Source organism: Arvicola amphibius, chromosome 18, assembly GCF_903992535.2.
Source record: "Arvicola amphibius chromosome 18, mArvAmp1.2, whole genome shotgun sequence".
Lineage (NCBI taxonomy): Eukaryota > Metazoa > Chordata > Mammalia > Rodentia > Cricetidae > Arvicola > Arvicola amphibius.
In genome coordinates, this window is record NC_052064.1 from 19,824,091 (window position 1) to 19,846,103 (window position 22,013).

The 22,013-nt window shown below is 46.0% G+C and overlaps 2 protein-coding genes across 5 annotated transcripts in view; both read left to right on the top strand.

Annotated features, from left to right (window-relative positions):
- The window catches only part of Arhgap28 (Rho GTPase activating protein 28), a 166,565-nt gene that overhangs the window by 58,552 nt on the left and 86,000 nt on the right, over positions 1–22,013 (top strand). The gene's annotated exons all lie outside the window — the stretch shown is intronic.
- LOC119803882 (39S ribosomal protein L42, mitochondrial) lies at positions 13,712–14,358 on the top strand. Its single transcript, XM_038315336.1, has one exon. It carries the CDS (start codon positions 13,812–13,814, stop codon positions 14,235–14,237), a length of 426 nt encoding a protein of 141 aa, XP_038171264.1. The 5' UTR covers positions 13,712–13,811; the 3' UTR covers positions 14,238–14,358.

Here is a 22,013-nt window from a genome sequence, read left to right on the forward strand (position 1 = left end):
TCTCTCTCTCTCTCTCTCTCTCTCTCTCTCATCTTTTAAAATAATGACTAAACTTGTGCTCTGATGTCCGTCCCCAAACACGGGTCCGTCCTTAAGTCTTTAAGCAATAGTTTGTTCAACTTGTGCATTCCGTGATTTCTTTCTGATAGCCGGAGTTCTGTATACCACCACCACCCTCCCGCCACCACCTCTAGACAAGATGAGCTGAAAGGAATCGATAGCTCTCAACAGGAAGAAGAGGGACTAAGTCAGGATCCTCTGGAAGGCTGTAGTTGAGCTGCTGCAGGGCTGTAGTTTATGCTGCTTAAACCTAGAGATGGCTTAGCTGCCTCAAACAAACCCCTGCCTGGAAACCTTCTGAAAGTAGGGAGAAAACAGTTCAGCCTAGAAGTACAGTGTTGTGGGCGCAGAGCCGGAGCCCCCAGCGAGGACTGGGAGCTCTGTGGTTTGTTGGTGCCCGGTGAGAAGACCAGCCAGAGACGCAGTGCTATAGCAGCACAGTGTCCCATGCTTATCTAAACAGAAGGGAGGAGAAGTGAGGGGTGTTTCTCAGGGACACAAAAGCCCTGAGAGTACTTAAGAGAAAGAATGGAAAACCCACACTCTGGAGAGGAATGTTTGGCCACGCACCAGCTGATTAGGTAGACACTCATTGTTAAATGACTTTAGTGACAAATAAAAGAACGGCTTGTAAAACTTCATTTGCCTAACAGCGAGCCAGCAAACCTGGACCTGTGGGCTAGAAAGATGAGCCTGAGGCTCCTTCCCTTACCAGATGTGCTTAGTGAATACAGGCCCTTATGCATGCTCATGGCAAAATTGGGGCTCAGCGGCTAAGCGTGGCTCCTGCTTGGCGCCATCCAGATCACACCAGTGTTGACTTTCCAAGAACCTAAACTTCCAATGAATGAATGAACGAATGAGTGAATGGTGATTTGGAGCATAGGCAGTCCCTTGGTTTGCGCACCAGGAAGGCTGTTGAGTGTGTTCCAGTGGTTTGGTTCATCACAGTGGTATGTGACTCTCTGAGTCCCAGGTAAGTGGACGCTGCAGATGTCTTGACCTTGGTTTTCTTGCTGCTCCTCTGTAGCTGGAACTCCTGCCAAGCCACATTCTTTTCACCCGGTGAAGGAAAACTGGGGCTTTTGCTTTCCCCATACAGCAGGTTCCCAGAGCCTGCTGCAATGTGGAGAGAACTCACAGTGACCTTAGATCAGTCCAGGAAGCAATGTGGGGAGAACCCACAGTGACCTTGGACTACTCCGGGCAGAAGCTCTGTAGCAGATACGGTGGAAATGGGTGTCCATCTATAAGTGTCTTGTGCGTTTATTTGTTTATTTGCCATTTATTTATTTCGGTGTTCTTTTTATGCATTTTTCTCTCTTCCTCTCTTTCTTTCTCCCTTCCTCCTTTCTTCCCCTTTTCCTTCTTTCCTTCCCTTTTTCAGTAGGGTCTTGCCATGTAGCCCAAGCTGGCCTTAAACTGGCCATCCTCCTGTCTCACCCTACAAATGCCAGGGTCAGAGGTGCACACCACTCTGCCTAGCATAGACCTTCTTTTATAGTAGTAAATGCATGCCACCCATTCTTACATTTCAAATTTTGCTAACCATGAATAATTCAATAGGGATGAGTCTGCCTGTATGCAGTTTGAAAGCATCACGGGCTTTGTCCTGTAACTCCTCTCTGCAAGTTTCTTTAAAGAAAGAAAACCCTTTTAAGTTATTCTGTGGCTGTCTCATGCCAATAGGAACTTCTTATTTATTCAGAACTTCATTCAAGTCCGTAGAACAGAAGCAAGCAGAATCAGCAGTAGGCAAACCTATGGTTACACTGTTTTAAGAAATGGTGTAACTTCCCAAGTATTAAGGGTGTCCAAAATGTTAGATTTTGGAAATATGTGGGGATTTATGGTAGTGGTAGGGGTAGGTTTTAGATGATATCAAGAGAAGGGAACTTTGAGACAGAAAACTTGATACAAGGTTTTTGTGGCTGATTTCATTTTGCTTTGTTTATTTCATTTTTCCAGATTTTGCTAGTAGTCTAGGCTTGCTTGGGGCTTAAGAGACCCAGAATGCCCAGGTCAGGCACGCACCACCGAGCCCTGCAGTGTGGTGGGGGATTTACAGACTTGGCTCTGGGAGGTGCTGACTTGGGGGTAAAGGGGGAATGCTAGAAAGAGGGGAAGAATCTGAGTCTCTGTACTCCCCCCAAGGCTCCCCCAGAGCCAGCGCCCTCTGTACGTTCTTTGCTTTAACTCCCAGCTTCTTTCCATTTGAAAATAAATAAATAAACCCATCAAGGTAAACAAGTCCCGAGCAAACACCACTGTCAGCACAGTGTGGACTCTCCCTGCTTGCTGAGTGCTTGGCTCTGTCCTGCTTCTGATCCCCAAGAATCAATTCCTGTGGGGGCCAGTTCCTAACAACCCCCCTCTTCTAGATGCTCCGGGGATGTGTCACGGGTCTTTGTACATGCATGGTTTCTTTAATCTTCATACATACCCCCGGAGCAGGCTTACAGGCGAGGACCAGAGGGTAAAGGTCTGGCCCAAGTTCGTTTAATATCTAGCACCAGATCAAGGAGAAACAGAATTTGATTCTGGGGTCTGGTGCCCTTCCCCACACCAGGCTGAACGACTGGATGGTCCAGTGTGTTCTCCGTGTTCTGCCATGTAGAAGTAGGAAGACTCCAAGGTTGTGGTGATACTCGCTACAAGACTTTCAGTTCTCCACCAACGCTGCTTTCCTGCATTAAAGAGGCTCACAAGGGCTCCATTTCCACTCCTTAAGTTCTCAGTGCTGGGGAGCCCTGCCTGCAGGAGGTGCTGCTGCTCGGCCACACCCAAGCCCTAGTCTGTTTGTTTGTTCCTTATTTCCTTTTGTATTTTGAGGTAGGGTCTGACTGTGGGGCCCATAGTGATCCCCAACTTAAGTGAAAGACACGGAAGTCCACGTTCAGTTCTTTTTTCCACACTGTTCTCCCGAAGGACAAGATGGTGTCTATCGTGCCTGCAAAGGGAGGCGTACGTGTGTAGGAACACGGCTGTGAGAGAGACCGGCAGAGAAATTACAATTCGAAGCAGCGATGTGCTGCAGAGAACTGTCTGTTCTTAGCTCCTGAGTGGGCTCTTTGCCCGTTTTCACTGAGCTGCTTACAGTTCTCCTGTTTACTGAAGAGTTACCCCTCTGACTGCTGCCTGACCTCATTGGGTTTATCTGCTGATCCCCCAAGTCCAGCCCACATTCCGCTGGCTCTTCCCTGGCCAAGGCATCCTTTGTTAACGTCCTGAAGACTGTGGTGCTGGGTGTGGGCTCTCCTACTCTGCAAGGTATCTTCCTCAGGGCAGTCTTCCGCACCCAGGGCTAGCCTGCTCACCTGCACGGTGTAGAAAAGGCTGACCTTCATCTGCTGTCTCCCTGTGTCTTCCGTGAGGTCTTTGTTCTTACCACCTCCACAGATTTTTCTTCAAGACACTTGGTGCTTCCCTGGAGCATCCAAATTTCTCTGGCATTTTCAGCTTCTTTCCAGGTTGCCCTGGCTTCCTCAGTCTCCTCTGATAGGTGCGTTAGTCCTATTGGTATTCTCCCTTCTGTGTGTTTCCCAGCGTGGAATTTTAGTTCTGCGAGATTCAAGACAGTTACACGCTCTGAATGACTAGTTAGTAGTTGACTAACTACGAATGCTACGTATCATCCATTTGCCTTATGGACGTGGCACGTGTTGCTTTGGGTTTCAGAGGAAACGCACAGAAAGCAGTCCGGCACGCTGAATAACGGAGCTTAGTGTGAGGAGTTCGAAACTTAGAGAACTCACAATCTGATGATCAGTCCGAAGAATGCCATTGGAGGAGCTGCAAGTAGAAAGGTTGCCAGAGGATGGAGACGAACAAAGCGCAGTAAGAAACGCAGTTCTGAGGTAGTGACTCTCTTTTGCATGGCTGTAGGGCAGTGCACTAGAAGGTCTCTGGCTGTAGATGTCTTCCAAACCTTCATCAACGTTATTTCAAGTATGTAAAGTGGATTTGAATAGCACACATGCCTTAGCACTTGAGTTCTGTTTCTGCTGTCAGCATCAGAAGAGCGGGACTGCTTTGGGCTTTGTCAGTTGACTAAGTACTCAAACGGTCTGGAGAGAGGAGCAGCTGGCCCCATTCGTCCGTCGTGTTTTTATTTAGATGCCTCAGCTGTTCTTCGGAATTTCTTTTCTCTAGAGTGGACGTGATATCTCTGTTGTCGTTTTGAAGGAAGTTCCTGCAGTAACAAAATTCACCTGGATCGATAGCCAGCCCATTAATGAGCTCCAGGTTTCTTGTGAAGTGTCCTGGATGTTCCACTTCCTGTGTCTTTAAAACCTGCAAGCCCCCACGATTGGAAGGTGGTACCCGCCGCCAGTAGGAAGAAAGTGCTTGTATTGTTCATTCATAAGCGGATCTTTGGCCGTCATCGCGGCATGAGAAGTAAAGTGACTGCCGTAGTCAGGGGGGAGAAATGTCCCAAGTGTGGCGGAACCCTGCTTCTGGATCGCAGTTTCCCCTTATCTGATAGTGTGTGTTTAGGCTGGTGGCAAACTTCCTTTGTTTTTCTTTCTATAAAATAAACTACAGTAGTACCTACAGGATTTCTCAGGGGACTGTTGATGATATTCAGTAGGTGCTAACCCTTTACAGTACACTAAAGAGTAAGTTATATACAATTACTGAACATAAATGCACCCTGGCTGTAGTCAGCTTCTCCCTTTTATTCTGTTCGGTACATAGGGAAATGTCTTAATATGACTTTACTGAATCTAGTACAAATTCTAACTAGATGGTACTCTGAGCATAGTGTGTGTGTGTGTGTGTGTGTGTGTGTGTGTGTGTGTGTGTGTGCCATGTATGCGTGCATGTGGACATGTGGAGACCAGAGGTCAACCTAGGGTGTCAAACCTTAGTTGCTGTCCACTTTGGTTTTGGAGATAGTCTTTCATGGCCTGGAGCTTCCCAAGTAGACCAATTAGCCAGAGATTCATTTGCCTCCACTCCCCCAAGGCTGGGATTATGAGGGTGTATACCACATTGCCCATCTTTTCCACAGGGTTTCTGGGAATGAGACTCAGGTCCTCTTGTTTGCAGAGCAAACATTTTACCAGTTGAGCTAGCTCGCCCCCCCCCCCCACCTTGTAACTAAGGAATATTGAAGTATCACAGTAGATTGCTCTAATGGATTTGGGAGACTATGCTAATGAATTTACAAGGCCTTGTTATTATGTCTGCTAGTTTTTCACCAGATAAATAGACTTTGTATCTTGTTTGTGTTCCGGAATTAAATTTTTTGGTATTTGACTCCCAAGAAGAGGTATGCTGCAATTTCCTCAGTCGCCTCTTGATGATGTCTGTTCTCACTCTGGAATGCAGGCCATTCCCATTGCTTGCCAGTTGTAAGGACAGCAAAAAAACATCTTTCTGCCCTTCTACGGTGCTTTAAATCTCTTCCTTAGAACCATGAAATCTGTGAGGTAATAGTTAAAATCAGTTGGTCAAGTCTTATACAGACTTCTATTTTTTATTGCTTCAAAATTACTCTGACCTATGTGTATCATTCTGTAGAAATCTAGCCATCCTTGTTTTAAAAAAATGTAAATACAAATAGCTCAAATGTCATTAGCATTGAAGCTCAGGGTCCTTAGCTTATGAAAAGGGATATTTTGCTTGGTGGTAGATTGCTTGCTTGGCATACACAAGGCCCTGGATTCAGTCCCCGACATTGTAAATATACATATATTTAGACAGATGGTTAGATAGATGGATAGACAGACAGACAGACAGACAGGTAATTGCAGTATGACACTGAAGAAGGGGAAGAATAGAGTGGAGCATGTTTTCTGTGCCCCTCTTACCTCTCAGCCAGGGCTCCATGTTCTTCTAGGCAGAGCTGCAGCTTGATGAAGCTGTGAGGCTATCTTAGCACACTGTGTCACAGATCACGTAAGACCATGGACAAAGTCCAGACAGTTGACCAAAATTAGTGAGTCCTATTCAAAAGCCAGATCACCAAGACTGCCGCCCCTGGATAGAATTTGACCTTAACCAAACACTCACTCACGCCATTGAAGCAGTTCAGGCTGAGAAAATTCAATCAGTCTTGTAATGCACATGAATTTCACAGTCACCAACTACGACTTGCTTTATTTCCTGTGATATAATTTATATTCCAGTTCCAAACCCCCCACTCAGGCAGACTGTAGAAAAATTTAATATAGTCTCAGCCGTAGCCAGTCGGTTCTGTCCAATTTAGCACTTTTGACATAGCTTCTGGATAAAACTCAGGAACATTAGCAGTTTCACTGACTGTGCCCTCCTCTCTTCTCTCGACTGTTGCTAGGGTGGTCTGCCCTTCTCCACCTCCTCACTGACCTCTCTGAGTCCTGACCTGGTGGGATTGGCTGCAGTGTCCTTGGGACAGAAATGGGGTGTGTGGCCCAGTCTCTGCTTCTGCCTGACTCAGTTCTGAGCCCCTCCTTCTTTCCCTCCCTCCCTCCCTTCCTCCCTCCCTCCCTCCTTCCCTGTCTTCCTCCCTCCCTCCCTCTCTTCCTCCCTCTCTTCCTCCCTCCCTCCCTCTCTTCCTCCCTCTATCCTTCCCTCCTTCCCTCTCTCCCCCCCTCCCTCCCTCCCTCCCTCTCACCAGCCTTTCTTTAGGCAATGAGTAGAACCCTGGGGCCCACCTGCTTAACTCAAGCTGCCCCCTTCCCATTCTTCTTATGTCCTGTGTCACTGAGGTCACAAATCCCCATGGTGAAAAAGGGACGCAGCCAGCACGTGTCTTCCCGGATTTCCCTGAGCTCAGTGGGGACCGAAGACCCCCCCAGATATCAGCTGGATGTAGGCCCCTAAGTACACGCTCTAATTTTTCCTTTCCAGATCTTTCTTCTTCTCATATTTGTGGGAGGAGGGGATATAAAACCTTGCTCTCCCAATCCGAATCTCTTCCCAACACTGTTTTTTCATCTTGCATTTCAGCTACAACCAAGAATTTAGATTTGGAATCCTTGCTCATTATTTATTTATTATCTATTTATTTAATGTTTTACTCCCAGTAATTCTTTCTGAGGCAAGAGGTGAACCAGCCATCCTCCCATCTCTTAGAATTTGGGTTTAGAGACTTCCCCGTGAAGGATGAGTCTAATCCTGGCAGCCAGTCCCTAATATGACTCATCAACTCTGAGAGTTTCTCACTTCTCAAAATTCTCAGGGGCTTAAAAACCTTACCCAGGATGCCCGGATCTCCCTGGAGGGGGAAATAGAAGAAATCTTGGGAGTGGACTGTGGGCAGACGGGGATGGGAACATGAGCATGAGAGACCAGGTTGGGAGTGGACAGAGGGGGAGGGAACTGTAAGAGACTACAAGGATGACTCCAGCTAACACTTCTAGCAATAGCGGATATGTAGCCTGAACTGGCCATCTCCTGTGACCAGGCGGGACTTCAAGTGGAGGGACTGGGACACCAGCCCAGCCACATAACCTTCAACCTACAGTCTGTCCTACCTGTGGGATGAACTGGGATTGGTGCCTAGCCTGATTGTCATCAGAGAGGCTTCCTCCAGCAACTGATAGAAACAGATGCAGAGACCCACAGCCAAATATGAGGTAGAATTAGGGGAGTCATCTGAAGAGGGGGAGAAAGGATTATATGAGCCAGAGGGATCAAGGGCATCACAAGAAAACCCAATGAATTAACTAACCTGGGCTCATAGAGACTGAACTGACAATCAGGGAGCCTGCATGGGCCCTGCCCTAGGCACTCTGCATATATGTTACAGTCGTGTAGCTTGGTCTTCTTGTGGGACTTCTAACAGTGGGAACAGGGGCTGTCTCTGTCTCCTTTACTGTGACCCTATGCCTCCTGTGTCACCTTGCCCAGCCTTAATACATGGGGAGGTGCTTAGTCTTATTGCAACTTGATGTTCCATGTTTTGTTAGTATCCACGGGAGACCTGCCCTTTCCTAGACAGAAAGGAAGGAAAAGTGGATTGGGGATGGGAATGGAATTGAGGTGGGCTCGGGAGGAGGGACTGGGAGGAGTGGGGGAGGGGAAGCTGTGGCCAGGATGTCAAACGAACAAACAAACAAACAAATAAATAAATAAATAAATAAAGGAAAGAAGAAAAGAAAGCCTTTCCTAGTTCAGCAAGGTCCCTGGGCAGGGCTTTCCTGCAGTGGTTGGGGAAAGAGTATGATTTTTTAGCTGTGAAATAGCAGTGACTTTTTAATAATGTGTTTTTGGTTTTGACAAAGCAAGCAAGTTCTTTCCTTTCTTCTATTACTTCTGCTGTGTTGTTTTCCTTGAGATGAGATCTTGCCCTGTTGCCCACGCCGATTTCGAGTTCTCGGGCCCAAGTGCTCTTTCCTCATGAGTGACTAGGACTACACTTGTTTGCCGCCTGCTTTGTTCCATGTTCAGTGTATTCATAAGAATTTCGATTAGAGAATCAATAAGGAAGTCTCTTAGCTTATGTATGTGTGTAAGTAGCCAATATGGGAATGTGTGTGTTTGTGCAAGCAGATGCCAATGAGACCTACAGATTTGTGGATTCTCCATCCTTTCATTCAACCCCCTGATACTGAAAATGGTTGGAAAATATGGACCTATTCTGAATGCATGCTTACATTTTTGTCTTGTCATTTCCCTTCCCCCAAAACAATATAATTGAACAACTATCCACACTGCATTAACATTGTAGTAGACAGTAGTTAGAATCCAAAGACGATTTAAGGTATGCAAAGATTCAATGGAAATACTGGGTCATTTAGTATGGAGGCCTTGAGCATCATAGAGTTTTTATAGCCACAGAAAAACCTGGCACCAGCAACCTTCATGGTAGGTATGTGTTAACTACACATATTTACATGCATTTTCTGATACTTAATTAAACATGTATATTTGTAGAACTTCTACCATATAATTAAGTATATGTGTATATATTCATTAGATATGTATGAATATGACATTTTGTTCGTTTCTCATCCCTGTGACCAAAGGCCTCAGAAGCACCACTTAAAGAAGGACATTTATTCTGAGGGTTTCAAAGGACCCAGACCATAGTTGGCTGATTTGATTGCCATGGGACTGTGGTAAGGGACAATGTCAATGCGGAGGGGTGTGTGACAGGCCGTTCACCTCATGGTAGTCAGTGAGCCCAGTGGCAGGACGGGGTCTGGGGACAGACACCATTCCCCACCCAGAGACTGGCCCACTTCCTAATAGCCCATTGGGTGAACTAGTGAGTTGGCAATTCCATTGATGAGGTGACAACCCTTATGATCCAGCCGACCTCTGAGTGCCCTGAGTGGGAGCTTTCCAGGGCATGTCTCCTCCAAACATTACTGTTCAGGCAGGTTTCTGGGTTGGCATCTGTCTGCTTAGCCATAGTGCTTGCTGCTTTGTATTTCTCTTGGGTCACCCATCTGTGACCCAAGTTCCACCAGTGATTGCTACTAAATCCCTAAAACAAACAAACAAAAATCCTAGAGGCTTCCACAGGATGCCTGAGTGCGAAGTGACCCCTGCTTTCCTTGACTGGCTCAGGGAAACCTGCCAGTCCTGTTTTCTCCCAAACACCCAAGGGAGGGCTGTGTGTTACCTTCTGGGACTGGACTGCTAATGGCTTCCCAGCACTTCCTTTATGCCTTTGCCTGGGGGCAGTCAGTGTGTTCTTTTATCTTTAGAGCTGACCTTACTCACCAGCCCCTGGAGGGTCCTGATATCCTAAACACTGCCTGCCTAACTGGACACAGGCTTGACTCCTTCCTCGTGCTACCCTTTGAAACTGTCCAGCTCCTCTCGGTTTGAAAGATGTTTACCTTTAATCCCAGGAAATAATAAATTGCTCCGTGAGGCTGAAGTTCCCCCCTTGGCAGCTCCCTTTGTTCTCGCTCCCCCATTGCCCCTCTGGTACCTGGTTGGGTGGAAGGGTCTGCTATAGGCAGGGTCTCTACCGAAGATGTCCCTCACCCTTGCCTTTACATCACTGGGCCTACTGCTCCTGTTCCAGCCTCAAAGTTCTTTGGCTCTGCTGCTCATGTTAGCTGTCCCTGTCATTGACACCCCTGCCCCGCCGCCTCCACCCTGTTCCCCCCAACCCTCCAGTTTTCAGTTATATGATCCTTCCTGGTCTCCATCATTGATGTCCCCCCAGCCCCCCAGTTGTTCGGTTTTATGATTCTTCATTATTTTCTCATTGGCTTTCTTTCGCACCCTTCACATTTTGAAAATAGCCAAGTGAGGCTCCTAAGAACGTCTCTGTTATCCAGCCCCAGTTGCTGTCTGCTTCCCCTCGGGACTCAGGAAGGAGTCCATGCAGTTACAGATGCTTGGAGCACAGTTCCCTGGGCAGCCTTGCTGCTGCTGCTGCTGCACCTAGGCTGCATGGCATTCTGGGAGTGTTATCAGAAATCTGGAGTCTCCCATCATGCCTTAGACTCTTGGCTCAGAGTGTACATCAGGATTCCCAGGCTGAGGAGAAGGTGCAGCTTGGCACCAGCCCCCTAGCTGAAGTATATTGGGATGGGAGCTGCCCACTGGGATGTCACCAGAACACCTGGGAGACATCTTCGTTCACCCTTTCTGTCTCCAATCTCTCCCTTATCCTCTACCTGGAAGTCAGGCTCAGGTGCCTTCTGTATTTCTGTATCGTTTTCGTAAGCTTATTGAATCCACGCTGAACTCTGCACGGCTGAAAAGGTGAAGAAGAATAGAGAGACACAGGCCTGCTCTTTACAGGTGAGGTCAAGTGCCACCATCACTTTTAGGATCCAAGGAGGTCGTCAGATGTGGGGACAGAGGCCAGAGTTACTGCTTGGTGGAAGGCGGACAGTCTCTCTGTAAAACCCCAAGTTTGGTCCCGTTTGAAAAGCTTAAGCAGAGCTCGAAGCACGGTCCAATGTCTAAGTGTTTTTCTAATGCTGATTTGAGAAACAGCAGTGTCTGGGTCAGGGTGTCTAGCAGTCGTGGAGGCAAAGCTGTGTGTCTGAAGCCGACTACAGATAGAGGTGCTGGCAGCAGCCAGAGCCCAGAGGAGCGAAAGGGTGACCACAATGCCTGCTTCTGCTCAAGGAGATTCCCGAGCGAAGATAAAAGCAAATGGCAGCCTCATCAACTATCTCTGATACTGACTTCAATCCTTGCTAAATCTTTTAAATCTCTTTTTAGAAGAGTTCTCACACGAGTTCCTGATTTTCAGAACCTACAAACAACATTCCCCTTCAGGTCCCTGCGTCAGTCACATAAATAAAATTGCTCAGATTCCAAGTACTCCAAGCAGAGATGAAGGGAGGGTGATTTATATCACTACATGTTTTGAAAGAAACATTGGTGTAGGATCATAAATAACAAGCTATTTCATTCACTCGTTCATTCCCTCATTCATTCATTTAGACCAGGCACGTGGCTCATAATTTAACCCTATCCTCCTCCTCGTAGCCGAGATGCATCTGCCTCTGGTGGGTTCTTGAACTTTGGCCATCCTTTCTCCCTCTCTGTCCAACTCTTCCTTCCTTGGCCTCAAGCTTCCTCACGCTAACTCAGGTTGCTTCCTCCTCTCTGCTCTCTGTGTTTAGAGGCAGCTAGACCTCAGGCTGACTTCTGCACACATTTTCAGGAGTCAGTACCCTCATGGTGGCCTGATTCTAAAATTTCTGGCATGCTGTAATCCAGGTGTGAAAAACGTACTCCCAATCCTGTAGGCCTGGGGACTCCAAAGCAGGGAGAAAAAGGGATGAATCTGTATGCAAACGTGAGCCGGGGCTGAGGTAGGGTTGTTGGTAGCCTGAGTACCTTTTTCTGGTGCTTGAACTCAACCCAGCTCACAAGAGTGATTTCATCATTCTCTGTTTACATGAGGGAAAAATGGAATAGAATAGGGTCCAGGTCAAAGAACAGTGCACATGATGAGATTATCATAGAAGCTCATTTCTCACAATGGTGGTATCTATGAGTGCTGTGTGTGTGTGTCTGTGTGTGATATTTATAATTGGCACATACTGAAGATTTTTTTCTTAAGAAAAACAAACAAACAGAAGCACAGGTCTTTAAATGTATGGGTGAGTTGAAGAAAGCAGTATTTTTGATGTCAAATGGCTAAGGTAGAAATTTCTAGAATTATTCATTTTTGCCATCTGGATTGCACAGAAGCCACTGTTGATCTACAATTTTTATATTATAATTTTTTTCTATTTTCTTTTTTCTTCTCTTGCTAGTTTTGAGAGTTGAACTCCAGCGTACCGTGTAGCCCAGGTTATTGTCCAACTTACAATCCTTCTGCCTCAGCCTTGCTTTATTTTCCCTCTTGCGTTAGGTTTTTTTTTTGATTATTTGTTTGTTTGTTGTTTGTTTTGTTTACACACAGATTTTGAAGCATGATATATACTTAAGGAATGGTTTCAGAGAAGTTTCCTACCTACGGTAGAGTCCAAAAGGAATGTATGTACACCCAGGTTAGAATAAGCTCTTGACAGTGGAAAGTTAAACACGGGGTAAAGCTGACTCAGTTGACCGTAGCCGCTCTGTCTCCACAGCCAAACCATCTTGGGGTGCCCCGGCCTCATCGTTCTAGAGACAACTTAAAATCGGAGTTAGGGGATGGAAGCCAGCTCTCCCCGTATCAAAAGCTGCTGCTCATACTCTCCCAGACATTTGTTAGGGATGCTGATTGACTCTTTACCCGGGAAAAGATACAACAAGCGAGCTCTCTCCTTGGAGCTCAATTTCGTAGCATTAAATGTTGTGAATTCTAGTTTTTTTTTTCTTTTGGCTGAAGACTTTTGATATGTATTGAAATTCCTCTTTGAGAATAAAAACAAAATCAACTAAATGACACCCCTCAAGTTAAGAGAATACTTCACGTTCTCATTTATTATTATTTTTTATTATTTTTTTTATTTTTATTATTATGTTTGCACCTTTTACTTTTCCAGCCTGACTGTCAATGAAAATAAAAATGAGATTCTTCTTTGGGGATGTGGTCTACACGTGGGGTAACTGTTCACGGTTCTGCATGGCAAAGGGGAACTCAGTTTACAATTTGTGGCACTGGGACCCACCCCCCTGGAATTCCATACAGCTCCTCTAGGGTGTGAGTCAGGCAGATTTTAAAATCAACCTTTTAAGAGTTTTTGTTGGCAGATTTTTCTGTCCTGCCTGCCAGCTCCTAAATACACACAAAGACTTATTATTAATTATGAAAGCTTGTCTGGTAGCTCAGGCTGGTTACTAACTTGTTCTTATAATTTAAGTTAACCCATTTCTATTCATCTCAGTGCTGCTCAGAAGCTCATTTACCCCGTCTGTGTGCCCATGCTGCTTCTTCCACATCTGTGCTTGACCCTGCCCTTCTTCCCAGCCTTCGCTCTGCCCCAGAAATCGTGCCCAGCTATTGGCTGTTCAGCTTTTTATTAGACCAATCTGAGTGACCAGATCTTCACAGTGTACTAGAAGATTATTCCACAGGTTTTGATGTCCAGTCAAAGCCTTGATGCCTTGGCTGTTAAGCCAGTGGCTTCCGTTAGGTATTTTCACAGCCCTTTTGTTGGATTATTCAAAAACAGTTTTAGCCAAGGTCCTGATATATTTCTTCAGTGCTGAGAACCAGACCCAAAGTCTCATTCATGTCAACCAAGAGCTCTCTCACCGAATCTAATTGCTTATTAAGAATATTTGCAGGACCCGGATGGAAGCAAGATGGCGGGCCCGCGGAATGAAAATCTGTGTGCCTAGAAACAGATGTGAGAAGCGGTTTCTCCTCACAATATCTTTGTTCACGTCACCTCATAAAGATCATGGCTGCAGTAGTGAAATGGGTGACGTCAAGCAGGACTATCTGGAAACATTTATTGCCAATCCAAAATGGAGCCTTGTCTAGTGCTTGTCGAAAGTCTACCTACTCCCCTCTTCCAGACGACTACAACTGCAAGGTAGAGCTCGCTTTGACATCCGATGGCCAGACAATAGTGTGCTACCACCCTTCTGTGGACATCCCATACGAACACACGAAACCTATCCCTCAACCAGACATTTTGCGTAATAATGAAGAAACACATGAACAAGTGCTGAAAACCAAATTAGAAATCAAAAGTGAGCGGCTTGAGCAAGGCCCCATGATAGAACAACTCAGCAAGGTGTTCTTCACCACGAAGCATCGCTGGTACCCGCACGGACAGTATCACAGACGTCGTAAGAAACCGAATCCTCCCAGAGACAGGTGACGGCTCTTGACTTCCCAGGCATAAGGAAGTTTTGCTGTGTGTCTTATTTGCCAGCTGAGAAAATGCACCTGGTATATTCATTAAGATGTTATGTAAGAAAATAATAAAAGTACCCTTCATATTTTTTTTAAAAAAAAAGAATATTTGCATGTTTCCTAATGACTTCTGTATTTTAAGTAGATAGGCACATGTTTCTTAGTGTAAAGCTCATTATCTCTTATGACAGTTACCTGTCTTCCCTCTTGAGCTGGTTTGAAGAGTTCTGTAACAGGACCTTTACACTAAGAAACATGTGCCTATCTACTTAAAATACAGAAGTCATTTAGCCCCCAAAGAAAATCACACAGAGGTCTCCATAAGTTATAAACTGATTGGCCCATTAGCTCAGGCTTCTATTAGCTCTTGTAACTTATATTAACCCATTATTCTAGTATATGTTAGCCACATGGCTCAGTACCTTTTTCACCGGGGCAGGTCATATCTTGCTTCTTCGGTGTTTGAACAGGACTGGGGAAAGAGCTTCCTTTTTCCCAGAATAGTCCTGTTCTCATTGTGCCACCTCTACTTCCTGTCTGGTTTTCCTACCTATACTTCCTGCCTGGCCAATCAGCATTTATTTAAAACATGATTGACAGAGTACAGACAATTCTCCCACACCAGAGCTCTGCTTATGTCCTGGAGTTCTGGATCATTCTGATTTTTGTCACCCAGAAACTGTTGCATGGCTTCAGTTTCTCCTGGCTTTGGAGCAGAAATGAATTTCAGGTGCTGGCTAGCATTCTTGTGGCTTTGGTAACGTTCTTGTGGCTTTGGTAGCGTTCACGACTTTGCTAGTATTCTTGTGACTTTACTAGTATTCTTGTGGCTTTGGTAGTGTTCTTGTGGCTTTGCTAGTGTTCTTTTAGCTTTGCTAGTGTTTTTCATGGTTTGCTAGTGTTTCAATAACTTTGTTAGCATTCTCATGGCTTTGCTAGTGTTCATGTGGCTTTCACTAAAAACGTGCATATGGAGTCTCAGAGCTCATTTGTGCCTTATTAGTGAGCTTCCTCTGGGAACCCTATCTCCACCTTCCAAGGCTGGAATTATAGGTGGCCACTGTGCCCACCTGGCATATGTGGGTTTGGGGGATCTGAACTCCAGTCCTTATACCCGTGTGGGAAGTGCTTTAACCACTGAGCCATCTCCATAGTTCCCAGCTTTTAATTTAACACTATGAAATGAATTTCTTTTTGTTTGCTTGTTTTTTTGTTTTTCGAGACAGGGTTTCTCTGTAGCTTTTGGAGCCTGACCTGGAACTCACTCTGTAGATCAAGTTGGCCTCGAACTCCCAGAAAGCCACCTGTCTCTGCCTGCATTTTTTTATGATAATAATTCTTTTAGTATAACTTTAGTGACTTCAACGCCATTTTTACATGCATGCAGAATAAAACTGTTAAATATTCCCTTAGTTATTTATAAGTTTTAAAAATAATTTTATACTTAATAAATTTCTGTGCAATTGCTTAAAATTATTTCCCCATGTTAAATAGTCAAGTAAAATTGATGAGTTAGCTCAACTTGACATTGAGAACATAGCACTATTTACTATTGCATTACAGTTGAGGAAATGACCAAGCATATGCTTCAGATTTTTGGCAAGATTTAGAGTTAGGGATAATTTAGATGGACATGGTAAACATTTGCTTTGGGAGAATCAAAAGCACTAAATTAAACCAAAGTGACTCTAGTTTTGTAGTTCAGACAACTTGAGAAGTGGCATTGCCCCAAACCATTGAAAACAGAACATCCCCAACCCAGATTCTACATAGAAAAATGGCTCTGCCGTGCTCTTGCTGGATTGAAACACTAGCCTCCCCAAAGCCCAGGCAGCACCCAGCAAGCAAGGAACATGCTGTGGGAGCAGGGGACCGGAAGTCAGGACCGAGATCTTAGAGTAGTTTGTGCACTCAGTACTCTGCAGGCTCCTGGCTGGCCTGGGAGGAGAGGAGCAGGTAAGAAGTGAGGCCTGAGAGTCCTGGGAGATGCTGCATCCCGTGCTGCATGCAGGGCAGCTGGTGAGATAGACTGAGGAGTGACCCTGGTGAGAGGCTCCTTCATAAAGACTGAACGCTCGGCACCCCTGTTCTCTGCACTGTCTGACCCATGGTCCTCTTCCGTCACCCTGAAAGGAGATTTGTATATAACGTCCCGAAACAAATGTATACATTGCTTGGCCTCCTAAATTATCATCGAATGCCACCGTCAGTCTCATGTAATATGAAGGGACAGTCAGAAGAATAATGTGTGACGTGATGAGTATTTTAGTGTGTAAACTCTGAGATGTGATGGTACTGATTGACGGTTTGAAGGAATCAGGTGGGAAAATCACCACACGGGGCTACAGACAGTGGAGATGGTCCTTAGGGGCCGTGCTGCCGATGATCGGAGTTTCCAGAATGATGACAGCTGGGTTGTTGACTTGACCACATCTGGAATGAACTATCATCCAGAAGTGGAGGGCACACCTGTTTATTTTTTTGTTTGTTTGTTTGCTTGATTTGAAGCAAGTAAATCCACTACTAGTCAGGACCGTTGAGGTAGGAAGACGTGCACTTTGGTCTGGGCCTTGAGTTGGTAAAACACACCTTTAATCTGAGCCACACCCCCCTGGAAGCCTATACAAGGACCTGGGAGAAGGGAGCTTTCACTCCTTTCCTGCCTGCTCTCTCCTTGGTAGCAAGTCCATTCCTTCACTGGCATTAGAGCCTACGTCTTCAGCATTCCAGCATATACAGAAGACCAACGGAATCATCCAACCCTGAAGGCTGAACAAGCCAGTCAGCAGCACCCCTCCTTGGCCTCTGCATCAGCTCCTGCCTTCAGGTTCCTGTCCTGCTTGAGTTCCTGTCCTGACTGCCTTCATTGATGAACAGTGTCGTGGAAGTGCCAGCCACATAAACCCTTCCCTCCCCAACCTGCTCCTTGGCCGTGGTGCTTCATCGCAGCAACGGAGATTCTAACAAAGGCAGTGACTGTGAGTCTGCTGGAAAAGTCCGAGGAAACAAAACCGTGAACACTGTGGACTTGGGTCTAAAACCGAAATCAAGGGCCTGAAGAAATGGCTCAGCTAGTAAGGGGCTTGCCCTCCAAGCACGAGGACCTGAGTTCAGACCCCTGGCACCCACGTACAAATTCAGCTGTGATGGCACGTGCCTGTGATGCTAGCACTGTGGAGGAGACACTGGAGGATGGGGGGGAGGTGACACTGGAGGATGGGGGGAGGTGACTCTGGAGGATGCGGGGGGGGGAGGTGACACTGGAGGATGGGGGGGAGGTGACTGTGGAGGATGGGGGGGAGGTGACACTGGAGGATGGGGGGGAGGTGACTGTGGAGGATGCGGGGGGGGGGGAGGTGACTCTGGAGGATGGGAGGGAGGTGACTGTGGAGGATGCGGGGGGAGGAGGTGACTCTGGAGGGTGGGGGGGAGGTGACTGTGGAGGATGCGGGGGGGAGGTGACACTGGAGGATGGGGGGGAGGTGACTGTGGAGGATGGGGGGGAGGTGACACTGGAGGATGAGGGGGAGGTGACACTGGAGGATGGGGGGAGGTGACACTGGAGGATGGGGAGGTGACACTGGAGGATGGGGGGAGGTGACACTGGAGGATGAGGGGAGGTGACTCTGAAGGATGGGGGAAGTGACTCTGGAGGATGGGGGGAGGTGACACTGGAGGATGCCGGGGCTTAATAGCAGGTGAGACTCGCTGAATGCTCCAGCTCCAGTGAGGGACCGCGTCAGAAACTAAGATGGAGAATTGAAGAAGACACCCACCTTTGATTCTGGCCTCTGTGTGGACTCACACTCATTTGCATGCACGTACATGAATAGCATGCGTGTGGTCACGTGCGGGAACACACATGTAAAGCTGCGGGTTTTAATAGTTCTGTACAAGCTTTCGCCTGTAGTCAAGTCCAGCAAGAATTTGAAAATCAAGTGTGAAGATGGGACTTTTTTCTTGTGCAGACTGTCCACGGTTACTGGTCTTACTGTTAAATCCTCGCTGAAGCATGCAGAAAATTCCCTCCTGCATTCCAGAACACTCCCTGAGGAGTGATGGCTCAGAGGAGAAGCGTGAGGTCACTCCTTCAAAGGTTCCTCCTTAATTCTCTGTCTCTGACATTCTGGCCACCCAAGACATGGGGGGTGGGGGAAGGACAGTGTGGGGCGACCTCTGGAATTCTAGAGTCACGGACTTCCACGGGGTCTCCATCAGTGGCTCTCATCACAATGCCATGCTCTTGGGCTATCCTCTACTAGCTTCGGCTCAGGCACGGTACCAGTGCCCTGCCTCTTGGCATTGCTCTCACTTCTTCCAGTCGCCAACACACTGTGGATGAAGTCCTCCCCTAATCCTGTCAGTCCTTGCTTATATCTGCCTGGCTCAAACTCGTCTTCTAAAGAACATAACAGGGACCGTGAAAGAAACCCCTTCTCTCTCCTGGGTTGTTGAGGAGCATATAATATATATAATTATTAAATATATATTATATATATAATGTGTGAATGTATATAATACATATGTATAATATATATATATATATATACACACACATGTAAAGATTGTATTATGTGTGAAAACTATTCACATATCTCTTCCAAAGTTCTTTCTGGGACTTGGACTTCTGTTTCCTCCTAATTAATGTATTTATGAGACATGATAAATGAAAAACTCTAAAATGCTGCAACTGTAAGGTCCATCATTGCTGCAGCCCACACTGAGTGTGGAAGGGAGGGTGTGGTACATTAGGTCATCATTGCTGTGGCCCCCACCGAGTGTGGTGGAGGGGGGTGTCAAGGTTGACTTTGCCTGTGATAAAGGAAAATGAGGAACATCTCTGATCAAAGTTTTTGTGGTTGTTGCTTGAGACAGGATCTCTCTATGTAGTCCTGGCCGTCCCAGAACTCTCTATGTAGACCAGGCTGGCCTGGAACTCAGAGAGATCCATCTGTTTCTGCTGGGACTAAAGGTGTGGTCCCCAACGCCTGGCTGTGTGGGCGAGTGTCTCTTTAAACTATTGTTTAGAGTTCTTGCCATAGATGCATCCATACACCTCACTTGGAATGTTGGTTTGTTGTCTCCATTCTGCTATGGAATAGTCAAGGGGAATGGGCAGATCTGTGATGCGGGAGAAGATAACCGTAGGGTTCTGATGTTCTGATTGGAAGAGAGGACAGAACCGCACTTGGCTTTCTAGGCATTGAAAATGTCTTACTGCTCCTCTCCCCAAACGTCAAGTCCTGGATGATGAAATATTTCACTGCAGTGGCATTTGAAAGACAGAAAGCCAAGACCCTTCTTGTTCTCATCAGCCAGGAGTGTGGAGTAGCTTCCAATACGCTGAGAATTCTATTTAGACTTGTTTTCATTCAGAGGGACTCACAGATTGAGACTAATAGCCCAAGATTTTTGGAAATTCACAGTATGGATAGAAGTGTGTGTGTGTGTGTGTGTATCCATCCCTCCATCTTTCCATCTGTCTGCCCACCCACCTGTCTGTACATACATGTGAGCATGTGCAGGGAGCCCTGAAACTGACCTCTGCCATCTTCTGACTATCGAGGCAGTGATCCCCAGGGATCATCCCATCTCCTTCTCCACAGTTCTGCACTTACAAACTGAAACAGCTCCCCAGGCCACAGATGGACATATTTACATTCAAACTTATTTGTCAATATGGGAGGGTTTCCAGCCATGGCTCCTCAGATCATTCACACAGTTAATCTGGGGCAAATGACTGTGCTTTGTAAATTCTTTATAGTGATAAAGTCTGTGCTTTCCTCATTTTTAACAAGAGAAAATATTTGTACCAAATAATGCTAAACTGTCTCTCCAGTAAAAGATCAAAACTATATATAATACATAATTATACATATACATTATATAGTGCTTTATTCTCTCTATACACACATATGTGTGTATATGTAAAAAACGTGTATATACTACCTGGGGAATTGATAATGTCTACAGCACAACCAAGTTTCTTTGGGTTGCCTATGGAACTCAATGAGCATGAGGAGTCACTTTCTTTACAGACTGGCAAATTTATTTTCCCCACCCCCACCCCATCTTGTTCTTCGTTGTTTATTTTTTTTCTTCATAGCTGTATGTTACAGTGAGCCTTGATGTGTATTTCTGTCAGTTTCAGAACGTAAGAGAAATCATTAATTGGTAAAATGGGCACTGTAGCCTCTAATAGGAAAATGGGGAGAGTGTCCCCACCATTCCCTCCATGCGTCCTGGTGGACAGAAGTCAGCCTTCCTCGCTTGGGTTGGAGTGGATTGTGGACTGTCTGTGACTTGTGATGTGAAAAATCCCCAGTGGTTTTCATATTTCCTTGTGAATGCTTTAGATTTGTCCTAAGGTTTTGAAGGATTTATCCAGACCTTGTTTTCCTTTTGTGTAGCAGAACCTGAGCCTAAAGTCTAAAGTCACGCGTTCAACTTGATTCTTCAATTGGAAATTTCCTTCAGCGCACAAAGGCTAAACAGGCTTACACGGATTTCTGGATAAATGCTCAGAGCTACCAGACTTTTATCTTCACGGACTTTCCCCGGATATTTTCTTGGGTATTTTGTTGGTTTAAAGACTGGCTTTCTCAATCCAAAAGTGGATCGCGGCTCATTTTTCTCTCTAGGCAAGTGGTCACATGCAAAGGTACACACGTGCAAACACATACAAATACTCACATAAAATACACATACAGTCACACACATATACACAGACACACATTCTAAGACTTCACGCTGAGCAAGGATGATCGAGAATAGAAAAACGAGAAACCGAGGCAGGCTTGTGGAGGGATACATACCTGAAGCATGCAGTAAGACAGGTTAATCTAGGAGGATAGTGCAGCTCAGGGTACGTGGGATATGTGTGTACATCTGGCCAGGAAATACTTACTAAGGGTAGGTGGGCTGAAGGGGCTCAGTTGTTCACTCCTTGTTTATAACTCTGGCTGGCTTTTTGTGGTGAAGGGTAGCCGACTTTGAGCTCTGTCCTGCTGTGTGGAAGAGAGCCTTGCTTTATTCTTCCGTGTCAGTAATACCTCACCTGAAGCAGGATCTAAAAAATAGAGGGCATCCTAGAGCCCTGTGATGCTCTTTTTAGAGTTGATTCCTGTCAGTTTGGGACCGCTGCGGGACTGTGGCTGCTAACGTGGTGTGCTCCTTCCTCTGCTGTCCCAGCCAGCCCACCTGCTTTGCCTTCTAGCTGGTGTCTGAGGCCAGAACGGCCTGACAGTTGACTTTTAGGCAGTACTTACCCATGCGGGATTCTGGGTTTCACCACTGGATTGCTGTGCCCACTCCCGCCTCCCCACAGTCTTTCCGCTTCCCCGTTCCTTCCATCACGGCAGAGCTTTCTTATCTTTTTGGAGCTGGCCCTGCCTGGAACAGAGTTCCCTAACCCAGAGGCTCCCGAGGGCAGGGAAACCAGAGAAGAGTGGCCAACTTTAGATAAGTTTTCAAAAACAACTTGTTTTCTTTTCATGAAACTTTAAAGGAAAAAGATTAAGTTTGGAAAGGGGAAGAAAATGGGTCTTTATTTTGTTTAACAAATGCAAAATTTTAGATATATCAGGGACTAATGATAAACTAGCAGATATATTAAATAATTTTCTGAAAATGTTTCTTCATTATAACATCCATTCTTGAAACCATTTCTGTATATAACTACAATTCTGCCATAGGCATGTATTTAATATTTATTCATATTCTGGGTGTGGTGATGCCCATC

What these genes read in the sequence shown, in the direction of transcription:
- LOC119803882 (XM_038315336.1), top strand. Translation starts at nt 13,812, where the DNA reads ATGGCTGCAGTAGTGAAATGGGTGACGTCAAGCAGGACTATCTGGAAA.